General features: G+C 39.6%; 1 protein-coding gene across 4 annotated transcripts in view; it reads right to left on the bottom strand.

Moving 5' to 3' along the window:
• Positions 1 to 849: 849 nt before the first annotated feature.
• The window catches only part of slc8a4b (solute carrier family 8 member 4b), a 65085-nt gene continuing 41020 nt past the window's right edge, over positions 850 to 24914 (bottom strand). For all 4 annotated transcript variants that reach the window (XM_053497562.1, XM_053497585.1, XM_053497569.1 and 1 more), the window contains 5 exons: positions 7502 to 7608; positions 5845 to 5969; positions 4754 to 4853; positions 4184 to 4456; positions 850 to 3011 (listed from right to left, as the gene is read on the bottom strand). In XM_053497562.1, coding sequence (XP_053353537.1) covers positions 2632 to 3011; positions 4184 to 4456; positions 4754 to 4853; positions 5845 to 5969; positions 7502 to 7608 — 985 coding nt within the window. In that variant the 3' untranslated portion in view covers positions 850 to 2631. The remainder of the gene's footprint in view (positions 3012 to 4183; positions 4457 to 4753; positions 4854 to 5844; positions 5970 to 7501; positions 7609 to 24914) is intronic.

Below are 24914 nucleotides of genomic sequence, written 5' to 3'. Positions count from 1 at the left end.
TTTTTGCTTTTTTATTATTATTATTTTTTTGGACATGCTCCACATCATTAAATCTAAACCAGAAACACACCCCACAGACACACCTCCTCATACATAAATAAATCAAATTAATTACCACGAAAAACAAATAAGTACAAAAGACAAAACACTCCAAAGGTAGTTGCGAATGGGCTGCACATGTGTTTATGGAGATTGTCCAAGCGGTCTAACTTTAGTCTACTGTCTATTGTTCAATCAGTGCCACCTGCAATAAAGCGTGCGTACGTTATTGCAGCGTCATCGCTCCCGAATAAACGGAAGTCTAGGCGCGCGTGTGTGTGCGTGCGCGTGTACGTGTGTGCGTGCGCGTGTACGCGTCAGTGCAAGTGTGCACTCAAGTGAGTGAATCCGTGCACGACATAGAGGGCAGAGACAGTGAGAGGAGGATGCTGAGGAACATGTCAAATGTGCATCGAAATGATGTCTTATTAACTCCAGTATTAATACCTGTGTGTGTGTGTGTGTGTGTGTGTGTGTGTGTCCTTCTTTGTGCCTGCCAAATTAAGTAAAAGTGAAGAAGCCATGAAGGAAGCAGCCACCAATACACACTCATATATACTTTATAACTGTGTGTGTGTGTGTGTGTGTGTGTGTGTAAAACATAACTGCTCTAAGGCTACTTTCCCATAACTGGTCACTCAGTTTTTTTTAAAAATATTACATCACACACATCTGTGTGTGTGTGTGTGTGTGTGTGTGTGTCCTTCTTTGTGCCTGCCAAATTAAGTAAAAGTGAAGAAGCCATGAAGGAAGCAGCCACCAATACACACTCATATATACTTTATAACTGTGTGTGTGTGTGTGTGTGTGTGTGTGTGTGTAAAACATAACTGCTCTAAGGCTACTTTCCCATAACTGGTCACTCAGTTTTTTTTAAAAATATTACATCACACACATCTGTGTGTGTGTGTGTGTGTGTGTGTGTGGAATGCAATTATAACACTTATTTTCTGCATCGGAATGGCGCTCCAATTTATTAAGAGAAACCAGACAGCCAGAAAGAAAAGTAGCTACCGTAAAAGGCGCTCAACACACACACACACACACACACACACACACGAGACAATGACTCCGCGATGGTTGCCTAGCAACAGGACTAGCTAAAAATACCCCACGCACGCATTCTATCACTCAAAACAATGGATCAGGCATCAGTAGCTACTTAGAATAGCTAAAGATCTGCACAAGTACTAAATCTGTCACACTCATTTCTTTTTTCCCTCTCTGTCTCCGTTTCCTCTCTGTGGTGGATGACTATTTTGAGCACAGAAATACAGGGGACTAAGATAAGAGGAGGAGGAGAAGGAAGAGGAGGAGGAGGAGGAGGAAGGAGAGAAGGAGGACAGGAGAACGAAGTAGTCATAACTTTTCTGTTTCTTTCTCCCTCTCCTATTTAATCACTAGACGAAAAGTCACGGACACTTTATCTTCACGGCACACACTGAAGCCAGCTGTAACAAATACTGACTGTGACGATGACTGATAACGTACAGTACAATTGGACTTGGACATCAACATTAAAGTTATTTATATAAAATAATAATAATAATAATAATTGTATTCTGGAACATGTAAAGTCTATAAGTTCCTGTAGACACACAAGGAATGACACAGCCTGTGTACATGCACTGGACACACATGGCACAAAGGTCATTTCCTGTTTCGGTACGGTATTTCCATAGTAACGCTTCTCCCCTTGGCGTGTTGGAGGTGGTGGCCATGCTGTAAATGCCACCTCCCACTGCCCATACAGATCAGCACAGCATCGACCGGCTCTTTCTTCTCCATGGCTTCTCCACGCTTGAGGTTCAGATCTTTTACCATTTCCAAAGAACAAGAACGCGTCCACGGACAAAATTAGCTTATTGTGTCAGCAGGAGTTCTTCCCTGGAAAATCCTCTTTAGTGTGCGGCTGGGTGTCAGCAGGGTCCACAAATCCAGCTCATGCAGTTTAAAATAGTGTTCAATCTTCAACACCATCCAAAGCATTTTCGAACCTGCTTCCTGGTCTTTTTATCTTGCTTCTCCGAGTCCAGACTGAGGATTTTCTCAGCGTGGGTCTTCCTTCAAAGAATCTGCTTATTATCTGTCCACATCCTCTGCTGTTTTCTTATGATCTTCTTCCATTTTCAAGCGTACTTTAACTTGTCAACATGTATAGCAAGGCTATGATTTTATCCACTTAGTCACTGACTGTCTGTCTGTCTGCAAATGTCCTTTTCAATATACCATACTGACAATTACACAGTAACAATACTGACACTTGACACCATTGAAAAAGTGTAGAAAAACATAATCAGGTCTCCTTCTATCTGAAAACTTTGAATTGGCTCAAACAGGAAAGATGTGAAGAACAAGGCTCATTGGTTACTGGAAAAGACAAGTTCTTAGAGTAAGGCAAAGAGACAAAGGGATCCACAGTAAGGTAATTCTTCAGAGAACCTAGACAATTAAGGGTGGGGGGGGGGGGGGGGGTCTATTGTGGAACATGACACTCACAGTTTATTTAAGTACTAAAACGTTAACAAAGCTGTTTATCTAGTGTGAGAAGTGAATTTAGAGTGTTGTGTTTTCACATGCTTTATTTTTGTTTCAGAATCCAGGAATGTGACAGTATGCTTCCAGGGAGGCCAATAAAATGTAAATAAGCCAAAGACCAAAGAAAAACAGCGACGTCACCAGCTTGCAAGTCCGTGGGCCACCCAGTTCTCCACCAGCCACCGAGAGGCGCCGGCGATACAGCAGCACACTCACAGACACCACACACAGCGCAGTAAAGAGTGTGACAGAGAATGCCAGAGAGCCTGGGTCCACTTTGAAGGCTTTGCCCTTGCTTTGCCAGTACACGGCGGCAATGGTCCACGCCACACCGATGCCCAGGAACACGTTTACTGCGTTGCTGCCCGTTACATTCCCAATGGAAGCGTCAGCATACTGGTCCTGAATGGCAGCTACCTTACTGGCAAAGGTGTCTGTGCAGGGGATGGAAACAAAGAGAGGAAAATAAGGTTTAATCAGATCTTTAATACATCAATTTATCCTGCTAACAGGCTAAAGCACATGATTGAAAATATATGTAATAAATTTAAGAGAAAGCAGAGAACTGAAGAGAATGATAAGATTAATTAACCTCCTGAGACCTGGATTCTACTGTTGTGCACATTGCAATTTCTTCTCGCTCCTTCTCTTTATTAGCAGCTCAACTTAATCATTCTCTTTAAATTATACCTAGCGATCCTATATGAGGATTATACAAGGATATATAGACAAGAGAAAATTTTATGTCTTCGTAGGGGGACATTCAGAGCTCGAGAGATTAATGTTAGGAGAAAAAGGGGGAGAAAAGCAGTTTAACTAACAAATGGGATATATTTTTAAAAATCCGAGTGAAAAAAAAAAGGCACCTCACACATTGATCAAGACGTCGCATGAATCAGTTTATAAATCAAAGTGAGTGCAGTGCTCCTGCATTACAGTCAGGAATAAATCTTTAGATGAAAATTTCTCATTTTTAGGGATAACCAGATTTTAAAATGCTAGAACTTGATAGAATGTTTTAGTTGATAGACATGCAAAAGAGAAACATATTTCAGTTCAGGAAAGTGTGCATTTCTTAAAAAAAAAAGGATGCCATAGAAAATTTCAGCATGAGAAGCCTGAAGCCTATCGCATGTGACGGGGTGCCAATCCATTGCAGATCACAAGCACACACTACGGGCAATTTTGTAAACTCAAATTAGCCTAATATGCATGTCTTTGGACTCCGGAGTATCCGGAGTACCCGGAGGAAAGCCACCATGCAGCATAGGGAGAACATGCAAACTCCATGCACACAGACCCAAAGGCAGTATTCAAACCCTTTAGCCTGGAGGTGCGTGACGACAGTGTTACTTCACCTACTACTTCACCGTGCTACCCTGGGCATTTACTAATTTGTTTCATTTTAAGCCTTGGTTTAAATCTTTTACTTGTAATTGTACTTTGTAATGAGAAAAATAAATAGTGCCTCAATTATGAACTCAAAGAATTGTGGTCAGCTGTTACATTAGATGCATATAATTAATTAACATCTTATTAACATAAGTACATTCACATCAGTTACAAATTCCTTCCTTCCTAGAGATTCGTTCATTCATTTATAGACCTGGTACTGAGGTGCCGAGTGCTACAAACACCACGGCGGTAACGGAGTCCTTCAGTCCGATGGTGCAGCCGAAGTGGGAGGCCAGGTCACCCGTCACTGCAGTTAAGATGCCAATCAAAGAGATTGATACGATGAAACATGCCCAGCCATTCCAGTACTCGGTGGGAGGCACAAAGGCAAACAGAACCTTCCAGAAGACTGTAAGAAAGTGCATGATGTAGTCGAAGCAGGAAGGGAGACGCTCTTCGCCACTTTCCTCCTCATCGTCATCACCTAAAGGGCCAGAGGACAAAGTTCCAACTATAAAAAAGCAAATCAACCATGAATATTTCATGTTGCATAACAGCTGTAAAAGGGCAGGGCAGAATAAATATGGATCAGCCCCTCATGTCATCAATCACCCCACTAGGGACAGACGTGAGGTCACACTGGATTAACCCTTTGTGTTTAGTAATTAGATCCCTCTAATAATCCAATTCAAGAGCATAAAAAGGCCAGGTATATTTACATAATCTTAAAATAAACCTCAGACCTAATGTCAGGCTGTAACTGACACCTGTTGCATCCTACCTGCGCTCACGGTAACCGCGCTGACAAACTGCTCCCTCCAGCTGCTGCTTCCGACTACCAGAGCCAGATTGGTCTTTTTGATGAGCTTATCCACTGTACTCTATAGACACATTGCATATTAGACGTTAGTATCTCAAATAATTCAATAACATGACAATTTAACAATAATCCATTAAACTATAAATATTTTGAAAGTAAATGTAGAAGTGAACCAGAAAGCTGTAATGATGCAATTAAGACTTCGCTTGGATATTAGCTTTGGACTTGGTTTGCAGCTTTTAAATGTGACATTAAAATATTTTATGCACTGTTGCATGCAGAGGGATATTCTCTCCATGCATATTTATCTTCCTATCAGTTCTAGTTGCATTCTTCTTTGAACTTGAGAAAATTTGTTATACACCAATCAGACCTCTAGGGTGTGCTGTAGTGTCTGGCACCAAGACATTAGCCACTGATCTTTTGGGAAGTGTGGGTTACAGGGTGGGGCCTCCATGGATCTGACGTGTTTGTCTGGTGCATCCCGTGGGTGCTCGGTCAAATTGCAATCTGAGGAATTTGGAGGGTGAATCAACAACCTTGAACTCTTTGCTTGCTAAGCTGCATATGTGGCAGGCTGTGATACACTAGGTGTTCTGATACCCTTTTTTGTGGCTTTGTGGTTATCTCTACAACAGAGCTCTTTAACTCCAGCCCTCCAGTGTCCAGAATAGTGTGTAATTCACCCACACCTAAGTACACTCACTGAACCTAATATTTAACAAATTAGTTGACACGGCTCTGTTTGAGCAGAAAAAGTTAGATTGTTAGGATTCGGGTTAAAAATCCTGATCGCAAGGTTGTACAGTCATACTGGGAAAGCTCATTCTTCATGATCCATTAGAAGTCGTCTAGTAGTTCTTTCCTGCTAAAGCTATATCAATAATCCTACAGAGTCAGGATGACTGCATGGCTTCTGGAATAATACATGACAGAACACTGATGCAAAAAATTATACAAAATCAATAATGCTGTCAAAACCATAAAGTGGAGAAAGTCAATATTGTGAGTCAGAATCCTCCAGGCTACTGACATATGGTGGAGTTTTCTACCTTGAACTCATAGGACTCCTCAATCACCACTTCCAGCCTGGTGTGTTCTCCTAGACTGGGACATCCCATCTTAGCTACCTCTTCTTCCTCTGCTCCTACTGTGGGGTTATTCTCGTTGGAATCCCCTAAAGGGGGAGAGACATAGATTGACAATAATTGATAAGAACGAAATTGGTTAACAGAGAGGAAAACCGAGGTAGAACAGTGGCTTAGTGGTTAGCCGCAACGCTTTGCACCTTCGGAGTTGGGTGTTAAAATCTCTGGTTTCCTCACACAGTCCGAAGACATGCGTTATGGACCAATTTCTTTCAAATTGCCCTTATTGTATGCGTAAGTGTGATCAGGCCACCCCATTGTGGGTGTACACTTGTGCCCTGAGTTCCTTGGGATAGCCCCGCCCGCCGTGGCCCTACACAGGGCAAGTAGTACAGATGACAGATGGATATAAAGGGACATATCTCCTTTTATAAATCTCAGGGGAATATTGGTGTTAATTAAATAGCAGAATCATGTGTGGGAATGAAGCGGCAATGTCAAGACAGGCTATGTAATTAACACTAAGGCAAAGTGGTAGCCTGCAGTCACTACACTTGCTCTAGCTGATCCTGTAGCAGCCAATTATTTCCCGGAGGTAACAAATTTCCTTTTGCCTAGGTAATTGCACCTAAAGCTGCACTATAAACAGTTTCTCTGAAGCCAAATCAGAAAGGTCATTTCCTTCTTTCAAAATTACTCACTTTATTTGATTTCTATAGCCTTTATAGTCTCTCTCTCTCTCTCTCTCTCCCTCTCTCTCTCAGTCTGTGTATAAATCTTGCCTGTGTAGCTTGTGTTAAATTGGATGTAAGATCTAATGACTGTGGCTTCCTGTGAGTGTAAGCGATGCACACAAACTGTGGACAGGACGGTGACATCGATCCTTGTGACACTGCCTAAGCTAGATGTTAGCTAATGAGTGTTGTCTCATTAGGAAGGGTGCACGTGCAAAGGCTTGAGTGTGTTTGAGACAATTCTATGAGAGGAGCATGAGCTAGCACACCTGATAACTAAGTACGTACTGCGATGGGAAATATTGATATTGTTATATAATGCTGTAAAAAGCTGGTAAAAGAACTACTACAGCTCTAAAAGTGGTTGAATGTTGTTGAATATGAATCATAAGTGTGTATGTGGATGCTGCATGTACTGTATAATGTTTGTACAGTGGCACTTTGCCACTTCCGTTTCTGTGCCACGATCTTACATGATCTTAATCAAGCAGGCATAGATTAAGCGAGTGACACCAGACGTACTGCAGACGTCTATTTGACTCTGTGCCCAGCTGGATCCAGCAGATTCGGAAGAATAAAGGACCTCATGCAAAATACTGATTGTTTTGTCTCAATATTTTTGGCCACATTACCACTGTACATAGATGAAGAATGACATTATATCATTTGAAAAATGCAATCAGCAAACTGCTGTGGTGTAAGGGAAATAAAACGCTCAGGATGTGTTGTTTAACCCAGAGGTGTTAATGTCTTCCACATCACATCGGATCATATCACACCACATTGTTATTTTCACATAAAACATGCCTCTTTTTGCTTCATTCCTTTTTATATCACACCCTGAGAACTAAAGTGCCGCACACATACACACACACAAACATTTTTACCATGTTTCTGTCCAATCTCCAGAAGAACAGGCTCGCCCAGTTCAATAGTGAAGGTTTTGTTTTTCTCATACTCCTCATCATCAATGATCTTCACTTCAATGATCTTCCTGTAAACAGACAGAACAGAGCTCTTTTATGCATTTCATTTGCGTCTGTCTCAGTTATACAACAAATCCGAGTTAACAGTAACAATACACTCCATAAATCGATTGTAGAATGTATTTATGCATACCTTACCCCATCATTTGGTTCACTATATCGTATCAAAGATTTACACACACACACAAAGCTAAACTCTCAGACGCACATGTGCACCAGGAAGCAGTCAACAGATTGAGAGCTACTTAAGGAGAGTGAAGAATAGATAATGACTGAAAGAAAGACAGAAACAGGCTCATGGGGGAACGTGTGGAGCTCAGCGCTCGAGAAACACACACACGCACACACACACACACACACACACACACACACACACACACACACACACACACACACACCCAATCACTCTCTCTCTCTCTCTCTCTCACACACACACACACACACACACACACACACACACATGTACAGAATAACAAGGAGAAGCATATGGAAGATGGCTACAAAACTAGAACATAAACTTTGTCTACTGTTCAGAGGCTAATCTAGAACCACACACACGCACACACACACACACACACGCACACACCCACACACACACACACACACACACACACACACTCACACATAAACATTCCTCTAAACCTGACAGGAAAACTATTGACGGGAAAACAGCAATAAAGCAGCTGTCTTTGTGTATAGCCAGGATCTATATACAGAGTCACTTACTCGATTGTGCCGCTGCTATCGCTGTGGTACCTCGTCATTAATCTATACTCAATTACAATCAGAAACTAGAAATTAGAAAACAGACTCAGAGAAGCTTTCTCATCAGATGGAAATGAGCAAACTAGGGCGAAAATAGTTTTTCCAAGGATTTTCTAAACATTATAACCACAAGGTTTTTTTTTTCCTTCTGGTTCGTCCACTATAACAGCAATGGTGCTATATACAGTAACACCAGGTTTCTGCAGAAAATCCTGAAAATGACTATAAGTGACATCATCATGTATAATAGAATGCTGGAGAAAGGTTTCAGAGTGTATGCTTTGTTATATATAAGCAATTACAAAGCTAAGAAAATGCATATTAACTCCCAAGAGTTTGTTCCGCGCAAACAGGATCATGCTACTGCTAACACATTGTCCTGCTGTCTCTCATGATTTCAAAACAGTTATATGTCACAGCCCTGAGTACAAGCAGACGGTTGACTGGGGTGTGACATGAACCTTAGTCATTCAGTATTATAATGCCAAAAATGGCAAACAAGGGGAGAAGAGGACAATGACATGAACACCGCTTTAAATAATGTCCAGAATTGTCCAAAAATGTGTCTATGTTATTGACTTATGTTAAGTCAATACTTTAGACCCCACTGGAAAGGCTTTTTTTGCCTTAAGCCTTATGTTCTCTTGCTCTTGCTTATGATCTTGATTACATTTCTAATGCCCGGGTTAAGTTGGGATTCTGCCTGTTTCTTGAGTGCGATTCTACGCCACACTTTGGATTTAAACAGAACAGACACACCTGTACTATACACACAATCATTTACTAACATCACTTGTACATTACAGGAACTCGGCTGGGAGCTATCGCCACATCCACATACAGTCCTGACCTTGCACCAAGCCATTTCCACATGTTGCTGGTCGTTAGGGAGTTCCTTGGAGGCCAGCTATTGAGATATAAAATAGGCAGTCCAAATGATCATGGTTGCGGAGTACGAAGAAAACCTTCTACCTTGAATGTACTGTATACAAGCACTCGTGAAACACTGAGATAAGTGCATTAGCGTAGCAGATTATATAGAGAAAATGACTCTCATAACTGTTTTGTTTTTTAGTCCCTACACAAGCATACTGTACAAGATTAAAAGCTAAAATAATTATTTTATTATTTTAAGCATTTACTTTGATGCATTGCATGTTGTGTTTTTTTAGAGCCATGAATTTAGATCTTATTGCAGCTACTGTATTCGTGAGAGTCTGTTGATTGTTTTCCCGCAGCCCTCAAAGGGTCATCTATTGTAGTAAACTTCACTTAAAATAACAGAGTTATGGATATGGCTTCAGAGACGTGATTCAATGAGGTTATGTTAAAAAGAGTATTCAAAACAAAGTCATAAACCAAAAATGCTGCTTCTTTAAACAATGCTTTTTTTTCCCCTAAAGCAATAATATGACACTTCTGATAAATGTTTTTTCTTTTATTGCTTTTGTTCCATTATTGAATGTTCTTCCTCTCTCCAGGTACAGTGTCTCTCGTTTTCATGTTTACTGTATGTGTTGTTGTTGTTTTTTTACTTCCAGTCAGGGAGTCAGGCATGTTATTGCTTCCTATTATTTATTAATATTATTCATATTATTTTATTTGCTCTAATTGATAATGTATTTTCCTTCTATCACTCACATGGTCTCTTTCCTTCCACTTTTATTGCACTTGTTTTCTCCCTTTCATCGTTTCTCACTTCCCCCACTCGCTCCCTCCTCTCCGCTTGTCTCTTATTCGATTTTCCTGCTCGCCTTCTTGAAAACAATCCAGCTGCACAATTAAGATCTTGTCTGCTCTGTCTTTATCCTTTATCCACTCTCTGTCTGACACACACACTTACAAACACAGACAGAAAGAAGGCTGCAGAGATTTCATCACAGGGCGTGGTGGCTGTAAAGAGCATATGGTCTGTGATTTATTACTACGCACGGCCACGCGAACTCTAACAGCTCCTGCTGGTCAGAAGCGCAGATCGTGCGTCTTTTAAAGCACAAGTGACAAACGTTTCTCATTTCTCTGAGTGTTTTGCATCAAATGGGAGGCATTTTCTAAAGTCATCCACTTAGAGTGGCATTAAATCAAACCAAAGGCCCTGAAAGTAGCAGGGGTAACAAGCTCTCACTTAAGAGTGCCAATGTAGAATCAATTCCTCTGCTGGGGGCAGAGGGAGAGTGAAAGCCTTCTGACAGCGCACGCAAACACGGGGCTTGCAACATGTACACACACACACTACATACACAAAAGTTAACTTTAAGCATAGTCTCTTATCTCTGAACTTGGTTGACTAAAACTGCCATACAAAAGCTAATAGAGGCTTGAGTATTTAGATACGTCTCTCCCCTTTTTCTCTTTCTCTTTCTCTCTTTCACACATACTGTACACATGTGTGCATGGCCATCCATATAGGATAATCATTTCTAGAAGTACGTAGACTAAACAGCATTAATCACCTAATCATGCAAATGTATATTTAATCATGCAAATGTTAATCTCCTTATTCTGCCTGCTCCACTAATAACCACAAATCTAGGAAGTGTGTGTGCTTGTGCATACAGAAAGCTCACAGAAGATCTGAGGAAACTGCAGAAGAAACCATGTATTCTTTTTTCATGTGCATGTATATGGACCGAGAGGGAAATTAGACTTTATCCAACTAAAGGGTCTGAGAAATCCATCATTTATGAGCTGCTCATGTTCTCCAGAATTCACCACCTGCTCCCCCTATACACACACACACACACACACACACACACACACACACATACACAGAATCTGATCTCCTTAAGGCATTAAATTAACCAAACACACATTGTCCCTCTCCATAGTGTGGCATGGTGACGGTAGAAATAGATGTTTATGAGATTTTAGGTTGCCTCAGTATGACACGTCTGTACAATATATTGCCAAAATGCAGAGGAATGTTAGTCCTTAGTGAGCCACTGTGTGGCTGCGTTTTTTTTAAAAAAATCATTCCTGTTGTTTGTAGAGTAAATTCAATTTGATGCATTATTCATTTGTTTCCTTCTGCTTCACCTGCGGGAGTTGTGGTGGTAATGGGCTGAGAAGGTCATCCAAGACATTTCCATCCCTGGCTGAAGATTCAAGCTTCAACTGGCAGATCCACACATGTTGCTCAGTCAACTATGAAAACTCATCTGCCAACAGGTCCTGGGTTTGTCCATGAAAGCAAGCCAAGGGGCATCCTCAAACGTTTCCTGAAATTTGGCTGGAGCTCCAAGCTCTAAACTCCTCACCTTATAATGGAGCAAAAGTTCATCAACCCTGCCAAGACACCTCATTACTCACATTCCTTTTTTGGGGGGAGGGAATAATAATGTGCGGGATTAACCAGAGCTTCTGCTTCACCTTCACAGACCGGTATAAATAATGACAATCAACTGTCATTATTTATAAGACTGTTTGTCATGCAGTCTTTTTTAATCTCTTGTAAATAAGATCCCGATATACTTTTACACAATAGGGTCAAGAGCTTTGTAACACCTGCCAATTTTATATCAGCCAAGAAATGCAATAAACTACAAAATCTCCAGCTTTTAATGTAAAAATCCTACAAACATAATTAACTTTTAGAGAAACTGTGGGAAGGTGTACATTTTTAAACAGATTTCGAAAACAATAATAATGTCCCAGTTATATTTTTACATTTCACTTCCACAAACCTAACTTATTATGTTTGGAATTATTAACATTTGTATCATGGTTGTGGTTTATTACAGAGTTTTCCCTTCACCTCAAGGCATAATCTTTTCTGGGAGAGAGCCTTCTCCTTGGTGCTGATTTGCATCCTTAGTTCAAAATACTTTGCAGTGATAAGGTCGAATGTGCAAAGTTGATCCAGTAAAGATCATGCCAAAAGAAGCTCAAATTTAAATAACATGGATGTTACCTTTAGCCTTCTCCTCATACTTATATACTGTGGATAATCATTCTCAGTACGCCTTAATATCCTGTTTATCAAAGTATAAAAATGAGAGTCTTAAGTACCTTATACTCCTGCATCCAGTGTTCTTCTCCATTATAACATTTAAAGAAAGGAAGAGCAAGAAAAACAAGGCAAAACTGAAGAACTGAAACATCTAAAAAGAAAGATCTAGTAAAGTGTAAACACCAAGCACGCAGTCCTGTGGAGTTTAAGACACTTAATGAACGCCTTAAGCAGTGCAGCATGATTATATTTATATGCAATGCAGTTGTCTCAAATTTCTTTCCCTTGTTCCAAGACAACAAATTCTCTATAGATTTAGTCAAACTATTGTGATCTGAAAATGAATCAGAATATGACTTAAAAGTGGCCAAATTATAGATTTGCTATTGAAAAAAAACAGCGGTGTTCAACAAAGCTAGCTGTAGAAATTCGCAGGAAGTTTGTTTTATAGAGTGATGTTCATAAACCAAAATGAGACATACAGTATGCCCTCTAGCTATACTTGACAACTTGTAGAAACCTATATAAACATTTATGAAGGCTTGTGGTCAAAAACATTTTTGGTATGCTGATATACCAGTTATTTAGGTGCACTCATTTTCTGTTGGTGATAGAGTCAGTTAACACTGAACTGACAACTAAATAGCACTAAAGTCTAAACTGATTCATGTTTATGATAACTGACAGGTAGTTTACTGTTCAACAGTAATAAACTGACATTACTATCCAAGAGAATCTAATTAGAATATACTTAATTTACTGGATTATAGTACACTACAAAGTCATTTGTCATGATGCATCATAACCTTATCTTAACATAAAATCTGTCACTTAAAATACTAATTACAGTGAAACCTCGGATTACGAGTAACGCGGTTTGAAAAGATTTTTTTAAAATTTTGACTTGAAAAACAAACAAGTCTTGGTTTACTGAGTTCCATGTATCATGCATGCACTTTCTGTTTTGACGCCGAGCATCACGTTAATGAGTGGGTAATCGTCTCCCCTGCTCGGTCCTAGTGCGCGTCTCTCACTTGTATGACCCACATTCATGCACACGTGTACTGTTTACTATAACACTGTGACCACGTGTGTGTGCGTGAAATATATTTTATTTTGTGTCTGTCTGCATATGTATACAGCGTGTGTGTAAAGCAAAAGCAAGTCTCATTAGAGAGGTTATTGTACACTGGGCCACACACACACTCTTTTTCTCTGCTCTACACAAAAACATTGCTCTGTCGCGACTCTTCCCAAAGGTAAAGTGCAGGTTAATTTGTTTTATTTTTACTTCATAGCAGTGATTCTGTTAGTGTGTCACATAAGTGTCATTAGAGAGATCCTTGTTTATTTTTTCGATAAAACTGTAAGATAAGAAAAGGGGGAGAGGGGAGCTTACTTTAAATTCACACACACACACACACACACATACAAAGCGCCTGCAAGCACACACAGAAACACTTGCAAGTTAATTTTTTCTTTTTTTTACTTTATATTTTGTGTTAATTACTTTTATGTATTTATTTTAGGACGGTGTAACAAATAAATTAAGTTTCTATTATTTCTTATACGAAAATTAGATTTGGTTTACGAGTGTTTTGAAATACAAGCACGCTTCCTGACCGAATTATACTCGTAATCCAAGGTTCCACTGTACATGTATTATCCGGTCTTTAATAGCAAATTTAACAAAAGCATTTAAGTCATTTATTAGAATGAGAATTAAAAAAAAAGTAACAAGGTTTTCCCTTGTTATAATAAACTATCTCTCTCCTTGTGCATGTGCTGGGTGTGAGGAAAGCGTGTGGAAGGCTGTTTGGTATCTTGTCAGGTTTTGAAAGACTTTCTGTTTTTTACCCCACCCTTTTGTTTTATTAGTAAAAAAGTTTAAGTTTAAAGTGAGAAAGAGTGGTGTGAGAGCAGGTTGGGTGGGAGAATATCTACTCTGCCTCCCGAGATGATCCAAGCGGTGGTGGTTTAACCTCACAAAGATAAACCTAGTGAGTCCACTAATCACTCACTCATCATCTATATCGCTTTATCCTGTATTCAGGGTTGCGCAGGGCCTGGAGCCTGCCTATCCCAGGAGGCTTAGGGCACAAGGTGGGGTACACTCTGAACAGAGTGCCAATACTTTGCAGGGCATACACACTCACACACACATTTACAAACTACGGGCAACTAGCCTAATCTGTATGTCTTTGGACTGTAGGAGAAAACCGGAATACCCGGAGGAAACCCACCAAGCACGGCGTGCAAGGCGACAGGGCTATCCACTACACCACCGTGCCATCGGGGAGTGCACTAATAAAGAGCGGAACATGTGTGAGAGGATCTAGGCTACAAATTACCCCTCTGTCTGCCCCTGCGACCCAAGTGGTATTCTCAAATGTTCCCCGTTTATAAAGGACGAGGGAATCATGAGGGAGCTGACCCGCTCCGGGAAGTTCGTCAACCTCATGAGAGCTATCCCGCTCGGGTGCAAAAGCTCCAGCTTGAGACACGTCCTGTCCATCCGCTGACAGATTTTAATGATTTCAAATACCCTGGAAGAAACATTTAAACTTCAAGTGTAAAGAGGGGAAGAACAGCTATACTATATAGAGTGGTGATGTAGGACATAAAAGGCTGAGCTGTTCGCACAGAGCTATGCAACCGGGGAGCTCGCGGGGCAACTCGGCTGGGATACATCAGCAGCAGCGCGAGGACAGCCAGCGGGAAAACACAGGGGAGCTCGAACCTGCTGTGGGACTCATCGACACAACCGAGCCAGAACTCATGGAGGTCAGTCCTGAGCACACAGACTGTACAGTATTCAGCGCTGACAGATATCTCGCCCGTAACACTAACCACGCCCCTAACATCTGCACCGGAGACAGACAGGAGCCGTAGATCTGCACACCCCTACCGACACTGAAAGAAAACACTGCAGCTTAACCCAGGAGAAAAACAGAGGACGCCCACCCAGAACCCATCAGCAAACGGAAAACGCGCAGCACAGCACACACACAGGGAGAACCGCAAAGAGACATAGAGGAAGAAATAAACCAGTTTTTACAGCTGACCGAAAGAGAAAAGAGACAGGTGGTCAATAAACTTTTTCCAGGAAATAGTAAAACTCTCGCATCAGCTAACAATAAACTGAAACCTGCTCCCAGCAAGGAAGAAATACAGACCATAAGGCGGACAGTAGCCAGGGTCAGAATAACACAATGAACACGCCTACACACTTATGACTCAGACTATAAACAAGACTATGAAATGTAATAGAGCGAATGAACTTTAAAAATAATAATGAACTAAGACTTTAAAAGTGGTTGGGATTATTGGTGGCGTGCAGGGTCACAAGGGTTTCCCTTAAAAAAAAAAAATCTAATTATGTTAATACATTTTGTATGTGTGTGTGTATGTGTGAGTGTGTGTATGTATAAATACAGTATAAATGCATGTATTTATATGTGTATATACAGTATGTGTATATACTGTATAAATATGTATATTAAGTGAAAAGGTAAATAGCCTCTTCCCTTAAATAATTTCACAATAAGGTGTGTATAAAACTCTCTCTCTCATTGTGTGTGTGTGTGTGTGTGTGTGTGTGTGTGTGTGTGTGTGTGCGTGTGTGTGTGTGTGTAGATATCTACTAAATCTATATGTTTACAGTTTCCTTCACTAACATTATCACATTTGGTATCCTGAACAAATCCCGAATGTTGGAATTAACAAATCCTGAATGTTTAGAATTAACAAATCCTGAATGTTTGGAATGCCACAAGTGACGTTACCAAAATAACTTTTCTATGTATTAATTAATGATTTAATTTTCCATAATAAATAAAAACAAAATAGGTCAATTTATCAACAATGGAACAAAGCAGTACTTAATAAAAACCACACACACACACACACACACACACACAAACACACACACACAAACAAAAACTTTTGTCATCTGCCATTCCCACCTACCAGGTACCTCTCCTTTATTATATAACCACCACCCGGGGTGAGTGAAGGCTAAAGCCTGATTTATGCTTCTGCGTCAAGTCTGTGCAAAGCCTACTTAAGCCTGTGAGTATTTATACTTGTGTGCTGGTGTGTCAATGTCACTCTGCAAGTACACTGCCAAACTGCTAGTTGACAGTGGAGTTTCTCTGGCACTGTGCTGAACCTCTTCCCCACTCTCCGGTGAGTGTTGTTGGTGTAATACAAACAACAGGAAATGAAACTGAGAAGGTCTTGCTGGAGTTGAGCTAATAAATGTTAAGCAACAGTTATGTTTTCTAAAATTACTGCTATGCAGAAATAACAGAAGACGTAGGAAGATGACAGGCGACTCAGTTAAGAAATGGAAGCGTAGAAGACGCTGGAAATGTGTTGTTATCAAGTGGTCTGGGGAGGTAAAAATCAGGTCACGCTGTAGGGTACTACATTGGGTATGTGGCTATGCCAGGCCTATGATGTGGCCTTGATGTAGAAGCATAAATCAGCATTAACACATTGCTTCCTCTGGGACACATGAAGCCAACCATCCACATCTTCTGGAGCTCCTACTTAGACTCTATCCCAGCACAATGTAACACATCATCCATCTATAAACCATCTTCTGCATACAAAAATCTGAAAAGTGTGCCAAGCATTGTGTTCAGCCCCATTTACTCTGACACCTAACTATAATCCAGTGGAACCAATTTCCTTCCGAAGTCAACTGATTAGTAAATAAAGTTCACCTGTGTGTAATTCGATCTCAGTATAAATATAGCTGTTCTGTGAGGGCCACGGTTTGTTAGAGAACATAAGTAAACAAATAGCATCATGATGCCCAGGGAAGACACCAGACAGGTCAGGGATGAAGTTGGGAAAAAGTTTAAAGCAGGGATAGGTTATGAAATAAATATCTCAAGCTTTGAACATCTCATGGAGCATTGTTTAATCCATCATCTGAAAATGGAAAGAGTACCGGACAACTGCAAACCTACCAAGACATGGCCGTCCACCTAAACTGACAGACTGGGCAAGGAGAGCATTATTCAGAAAAGCAGTCCAGAGAACCATGGTAACTTTGGAGGAGCTCAGGTGGGAGAATCTGTATACATGGGACAACTTCTAGTCGTCACTCCACAAATCTGGCATTTATGAAAGGGTGACAAGTAAAAGGGCCTAAGACGTCCATTTGCAGTTCCACATGGCTTGTTGCAAACTGCAAACAGGACTTCTAATGGTTTACTTATAATCTATCTATCACATAAAAATCCCAATAAAATACATTTGTGTTTGTGGTTGTAAAATGACAAAATGTGGAAAAGTTCAAGTGGTATGAATACTTCCAAACTGTAAGACATTAAAAACAATTTACTTTAGACTTGTGTTTATACCTTTTTAATTTGCTTATTGCAGAGATCTTGCAACTTTGCAAAATGTGGAAAAGTTCAAGGGGTATGAATACTTTTGCAAGGCACTATATAAAATGAGGACCAAAGGTTTAAAATACATCCTTATACAAGTAAACAGTCTGATCATGCAGCTGAGCAGTTCAAGGTCAGTGGTTTTCCTTTAACAGTGGCTCTCTGGATGATAATCTTATCACACCTTGAAACCTCACCTACACACACACACACACACACACTTAGAGGAATACATATTAACACTGTGTCACCAACACCACAGGAAGGAGTTCTTACTGAACTGGTTGGAAACAGCTTTATGTGAGCTGAGTATAAATATAAAAAGGTTTCCTAAAATAAATCGCCTATTACAAATTTCTGTATCTTCGTCTCAAACTTTTTTTATGGTTCTCATGGTGGCTGTATGGATTCTCTTGTTTACAATACAACTCTAACCAACACAGTATCTAAATTTGATTGAAATATGCAATTATGCAAGTCTTGCGACAGAGTATCATTCATGATCCTACAACCTTTTGAACCTTTCATAAAATTCCAGTCATACAAATCGCTGTGAATTTGCAAATGTGATACAAGATGGTCAAAAACATGTCCGTAAAGACACAGTCATTTATATTTTGAATAATCCAGCAATATGATTAGTATGGAGATTTTTTTTCTTTTGTCATTTTTTTCTGTTTTCATTAAACATTTATACCAGTTTATCCATCTTCCTTTCATTTTATGAGAAACTAGTTTGCTCTTCCTCACTCGCCATCTATAATATACGTAATTCTTTCTTGTGTCTTCATGTATGTTTAAACAACCACATCACTCTCTATCTCTTTTGCCCTTTCACGTTCTTTTCCTTCTCATTACCTATTCATCCGTTCTTGCTTATAAATGTTTTATGAGATGAAAAATATTTTGCAGGGCTGGCAGGCTGACCCAAACCTCTCACACTCTACGTATTTCATAGAGACGTCTCATCAGGAGTTGAAGGTGAATGTGTGATTGACTGAGGTCACATTCGTAGCAGCGTCTTGCAAAGTGCCAAGCTGTCACTGGAAATCGTCCTTACTATGCCAGCCTAAGCATCGGCTTTCCTCTCGCAGATCTCTCGTTATCTTTAGCGCTCATCGGTTTTATTCACACCACAGCTCTTGTCTTCCTGTTTACTTACACCTCATTCTTTGTCTGGCTCCGTCACACATACGTACATATAAACACATGTATAGACACACACACAAACACCTCCACGTCTAGGACTTGATCCCTTGTTGAGTTTCTGTCGACTTTATTGATTTAGCACACAATAGCAAGAACAATTCGATAAGCACAATCCACCAACTTTTCACTACATGAAAACACAGCTGCATATGTTCTTCACCGGCTCTGTAGCAGTTTTTTCTTGAATTTTTTAAAAATCATTTCACTCACTCACTCATCTTCTATACCGCTTTATCCTGTGTTTAGGGTCACGGGGACCTGGAGTCTGTCCCAGGAGGCTTAGGGCACATGGCGGGGTACACCCTGGACAGGGTGCCAATCCATCGCAGGCCACACATACTCATTCATTTACACCCTACAGGCAATTTGGGAACATCAGTTAACCTAAGCTCCATGTCTTTGGACTGTGGGAGGAAACCGGAGGAAAGCCACCAAGCACGGGGAGAACATGCAAACTCCATGCACACAAAGACAGGATCGAGCCTGGCCAGGAATTGAACCCAGACCCCGGAGGTGCAAGGCAACAGTGCTAACCACTATACGACCGTGCCGCCTGAAGATCATTTCATTTTTTAAAATATTAACATAATGTGAAGCCTGGCTTTTCTTTACTTCACACACAGCAGTGGCACAATCCCTGTTTCAACGCAGCATTTAGAACCGCAGACTGTCACATGAGCAATATATTTAAATACTCATTGTGATTATCCCGTGGCTAAAATTAACATACAGCACAGGCAAGGACAATTTAAGGAAAAGTTAAACATAGCTTAGCAGCAGCCTAACGCTCACAAGCAAAGTCACAACAGAATCAAAATGACATGTCGTTCTACTTGGTTGCGCACAGCAAGAAAATTAGGCACCCTCTCATCGCCTACAAGCACATTTTTCACGTGGTCCAATGAGAAACAGGAACAAGGTGGTTAGTATGTGACTGTTGCTGCAAACACTTATTCCCTCAGTGCAGAACACTTCAGAAAGTTTTCAGACGTGCTGAGTGATGTCAAGTATTTTTGTCAAGTGTTTTTTTCTTTTTTCATCAAATTAATCAGGTCACAATTCAAGTGAAAAAAATGGAGAGAAAAATGTAGGTAGAATTATTCATCTTGTTCTCTAAGCAGCAGTGTGTTCCTGGATACATCAATCCATTTATATGTACAGTATAAATCAAAGCCAGTATCTATTTACTGTATAGTAAATACAGTCTTGAGCCAAACCTCATTTCTTCATAATAAATGTAATTCAATTACATAGATTAAATTAAAGAAATTGAAACATTTCACTGTGACAGGCTACAAAGTGCCTAAAGATACAATTTAATAATTGGGTGTTTATATAACAATCTCGGCAGCAGCCTCATTTCCCTTATTTTATGTTTCAAACACTTAGCATTCAGTATCACTAGTATACTAATCACCGGCCTGATCGTTTTTCATCACCTGCACCTGTTTCTCACTGATTTGTGCCTTAGGTTAGATGTTTTGTATGCTTGATTCATATGGGGCTGCACAATTAATATTCTCGATTTATACATACATGTGATCTTGTTTCTGAATGACACGTATTCACTTGCCCAGTCAGTTTACTTCGGGGAGTTTAGGTAGTATCCCATTACAAACCTGAGCATAAATCTTTGTTTTTTTTGCACTCAGATTTAATTTTTTTCACTTGCTTGTGCTAAAATTGGATTTACGCTCGCTCAATATCTCAAATCTTTCAAAGCTAGCCAATCAGAGGCTAGAGGAGGAACAATACCAGCCAATCAGAACCTGGACAGGGGTACAACCTTTTTTCTGATTGGCTCCTTTCAATACTTTCTGTGTCCTTTCAACGATCATACATACATTTTCTTCTGTTTAGCGTTTAGGAGCTAGTGGATTCTTTATCATCGCATGCATTTATTTATATGATGCAAACACACGCACAAAGCAAAAATATATACTGCTGTCTATAGTACTGTAGTTCTACTTCACTTGAACACAATGAGGATGTTTTGTAAAGTTAGCAGCTTCACCTAAAACTAAAGTGTCTGAAGTCAAAATCCTTCAGGAAGCTCTTTTTTGAAGGTGTTTGTGGTGTGACTACAAAACACTGATTTCAAGGATGTCTGCTTGTATTTATGTGAAACATACAGTACGCCCCCTTTGTCGAGAATGCTTTTAGCTAATTAGGCAGGGGAAATGATAGTTACATCAGCTTCCTACCTGAAGTGTTACAGCACTAACAAGCATTAGTTGGTTCTCTTGCTCTCTTGCTGTTTCTCTTCAAGTTTGTTTTCAGTGTAGACAAAATGTTTTAAAATTGCATGGAGCGGTTAATGAATATTATCCAGCATAACTGTTGAAATCTGTACTTGTATTGGTTAGAAGGTGAATAAAACATGTTGTTTAACAAAGAAAACATATATTAAAGCTTACTATTGTATACAGTAAGGAGGTGTTTATGAATGCCTTGTCTATACGATTACTAAAACTTCAGGGGAGTACCAGGGGAGTACCAGAACCAGAACACATCACTCCATGCTGATCAGTCATTTTCGATAATGCCATGCTATGCCGTGGTTTATTCACAATCCAGTCTTATGCATTTTATTTGCAACACATAATCATATCAAGCATTCATTTGAATGCACTGTAGTACCAACCTAATTTAGTCAATCCTACCTCTACAACTATTCTATGTGAATAATATCAATACTGTATGTAATGCTTACATCTTATTTAATGAACATTTATTTGAAGAGACAGAAATTCCACAGTTTCACAAACAACCATAACATTCCTAACATAAGGATCAAGGCAGTAGCATAGATTTCAAAGAAAGGTAAACTAGATTAAGTGGAAAATGCATGATACAGTACCACCCACAACCTCAACATTCATTAAACCTAGAAAACTGCTAAAGAAGGCACTTGGTCAGAGAGGCTACCAGGAACCTCTTTAGAAGATCAACAGGAAAATACACCCACACACCAGTATCAAAGCTAGTGCATAAATCTGGCATATGAAAGACAGTCTTTTAAAATCGAGCTTAACGTTTGCACAAAGATATCAAGAATCTTGTAAAAAAAAAAAAAACTAGCAGATGGTTTAGTGGTTACTGTAAATTAATAGAAAGAAGATTTTTTTTGTCATGAATTCCAACATGGCCCTTACCAAATCATCACCATCCTAACTGTATGGCAGGGTGGATGAGCATAATGTTATGAGGATATTTCTACATCTGCCAACATCAGGAAGATTTAAGAGCATATCTTGAAAAAATATGACTTCTGAAAATGGGAGGGAATTTCATATTTCAACAGGACGAAGAGGACAAGCATAAAGCCAAAACTACACTGGAGTGACTTGACAGGAATGAGGCCCTGATGTAAATCTAATTTAAAAATATTTTTAACCTGAAAGTCCAGCATTAAAAACTAACTTATCAGGCCCATGTTGGACAGCTGGAGGGGAGGCAAAATCTCCAAATCCAGGTTGACATCCTTTGGAGAAACACCGCAAGGTGTAGTTACTCTCAAAGGTGCTGCTACGAAATACTCAGGCTCTCAATTTATTCAACTTTGTGGGGTATTTAATCACCATGTTAATAAGTAAATTAAATGAATGAATAAGATGGGTTTATTACATTTTTATCTGCTAAACATAGATGTAGTACCTACATGATTTTCAGAATTTAACACAAAATATTTTTTATGGGTTTCCGGAAAAAAAAAAAAAAACTAAAAATGTCTGACATAAATGTCATAGCACCCTTAATAACCCAATACATTCCTCTGCACATTCTTGCTCTATTTCTGTCACTCTCCTAATCTACAGCGTCACTCTCGCCTTTACTCTTCCTAATGCCTGCATCCACTGTCTGTTTGAATCCGGCTCACCACAAACACACAACTACACACTTACTCACACATGTATGCAAAGGTTTACAAATATAGAACATTGCTTAATTAACACTTGTTTCTGTCGTGCTAATTAAGGTACTTTCAGTTCATGATAAAAAGGAACACAAGTAATAAAAGCACAGTAAAGCCTTAAAATATAATCTGCAATATATAATGCTTAAAATACAGCTCTGCAGGCACACCCTAAACCACAGACAGAATGTTATGTTGAAACCAGTATGGTTCCCTACTAAAGCCCAGATCCCGCTTTCACTATTTTTATTCAATGAAACATTACTATGATTTGCTGCCTTTCATGATGAGCTTTAGGCACAGATGGACTGGGAATTGTGAGTACTTCTCATGCTCCCAGTGGGCCACTGGACAATTGGGACAATAAAACACATGGCACTGTTTAATGTGATTGGCTAAGGTCTACAAAATAGTTTTACATATATTTACCTGGTAGCTATTTTAGCTTGGTCCATGTAACCACAACCCATTTGAAATCTTCTGTTGTCAGACACTCCATTAGTGGTGTTGTTTGTTCCAATCATTAAAGGCTTTAGTCCAGAATATTTTAAGGTTCACCTTGTATATTTTCGCCTTGAGGTGGAGGTGTTTTATAGCAAAGCATCAGATAGCCTTGGAGAGTTACAGAGCAGTACTTACAGTCAGTGTCCAAGGCAGGAAAAGGAGAGGAATTAAGAGCTGCATGCAAAATTGGAAGAAGCATTCACCCGGACGTCAGGGCAAACTTCAGTTATTAAAAAAAAAATCTAACTTTCTGCTCTACTTCAAGAACAAATATCAAGGGAAGAGAGAGTTTTCTCCAAAGAAAACTCACTTAATCAGTCCATTAATTGTCTATTAAAAAATTTGCATTTACAATTATAACTAGCTTGTACTACTACAAAATGTAAATTTTTCACCAGAATTATGATAACTTGAGTTTCATTGACTCAAGACGCATCTGTTTCTCCAGTACTTGGACTAACCCCCCCACCAAAAAACAAACAAAAAAAAAAACCCTCTTCCCAGTTGTGTTGGACTAATATCACTTAGTTATTAACCTAGTTAACCCAGTGTAAGTATGTATCCAATGATGTAAACATTAAACCACTTTTTGTAGGTCGCTCTGGATAAGAGCGTCTGCCAAATGCCTAAATGTAAATGTAAATGATATGTAAAAAAAATATATTTAGACCGCATATTTTAATTGATTTATTATCCAGTATGTGTCATTGATGGCATTGACAATAAATTCGATTCAATGTTTTAATATGTCTACCTAACTCACTTATAAGTCCACCCCTGACTACTACTACTAGATCTAGTACACTAATAAATTAGTGAGTATTAACATCTCACTATTATTTATTCATATTAATATTTAATTTACAAGTATTTTACTAATAGTATCCCTAGGGTTTAGTAGTATTTTAGGATCCTAACCGTAATAACCATAGGCTTATCTAGGCTGATCCTGAGGATGATCCTGCTGTTGACAGGGATACATTATTGTTCTCAAGAAAGGTGAATACTTGAAGAGAATTATGTAACCATTGCCTGCACAATACCCTTCAACCCCCTTCCCCCACCCCCATTCCCAGAAGTGAGCCAGCCCAAGGCCAAATCCCAGAGCTGATTGTTTTTGGTCCTAGTGACCATCACTGTGAGTAGTCACATGGAGTTAGCAGGGTGTGTCAGGGTGACATAGTGATTTCTCTTGATTTTTTTTGTTGTTTAATTATTTGTTAAACCAAAATGAAGCAAAAATGAAAAGAAAGATCCACCTTTAGCAGCAACAATGTGAAGTAATCATTTCCTGTATGAATCTTTGTGCAGGCATTTTGGTCCATTATTCTTAACAGCATTGTCTCATTTTTATGAGGTTTTTGTGCATTAGCTAATGCACAGCCTCTTTTAAGGTCCAAAGCATCTAATTTGGGTTAAGATCTGGGCTTTAACAAGGACAGTCTATAAAACCATGATTCTTGCCTTGTTCAGCCATTCTGATGCAGACTTACTGGTGTGCTTTGGATCACTGTCCTGTTGCACAGTTATCAAGGTCCATTGACTCAATTTTGAACAAGCTTTAGC

This window comes from Clarias gariepinus, chromosome 1 (assembly GCF_024256425.1).
Source record: "Clarias gariepinus isolate MV-2021 ecotype Netherlands chromosome 1, CGAR_prim_01v2, whole genome shotgun sequence".
In the NCBI taxonomy this organism is placed as follows: domain Eukaryota; kingdom Metazoa; phylum Chordata; class Actinopteri; order Siluriformes; family Clariidae; genus Clarias; species Clarias gariepinus.
The sequence above is the reverse complement of the archived record's forward strand: the minus strand, read 5'-3'. Positions and strand labels throughout refer to the sequence as shown.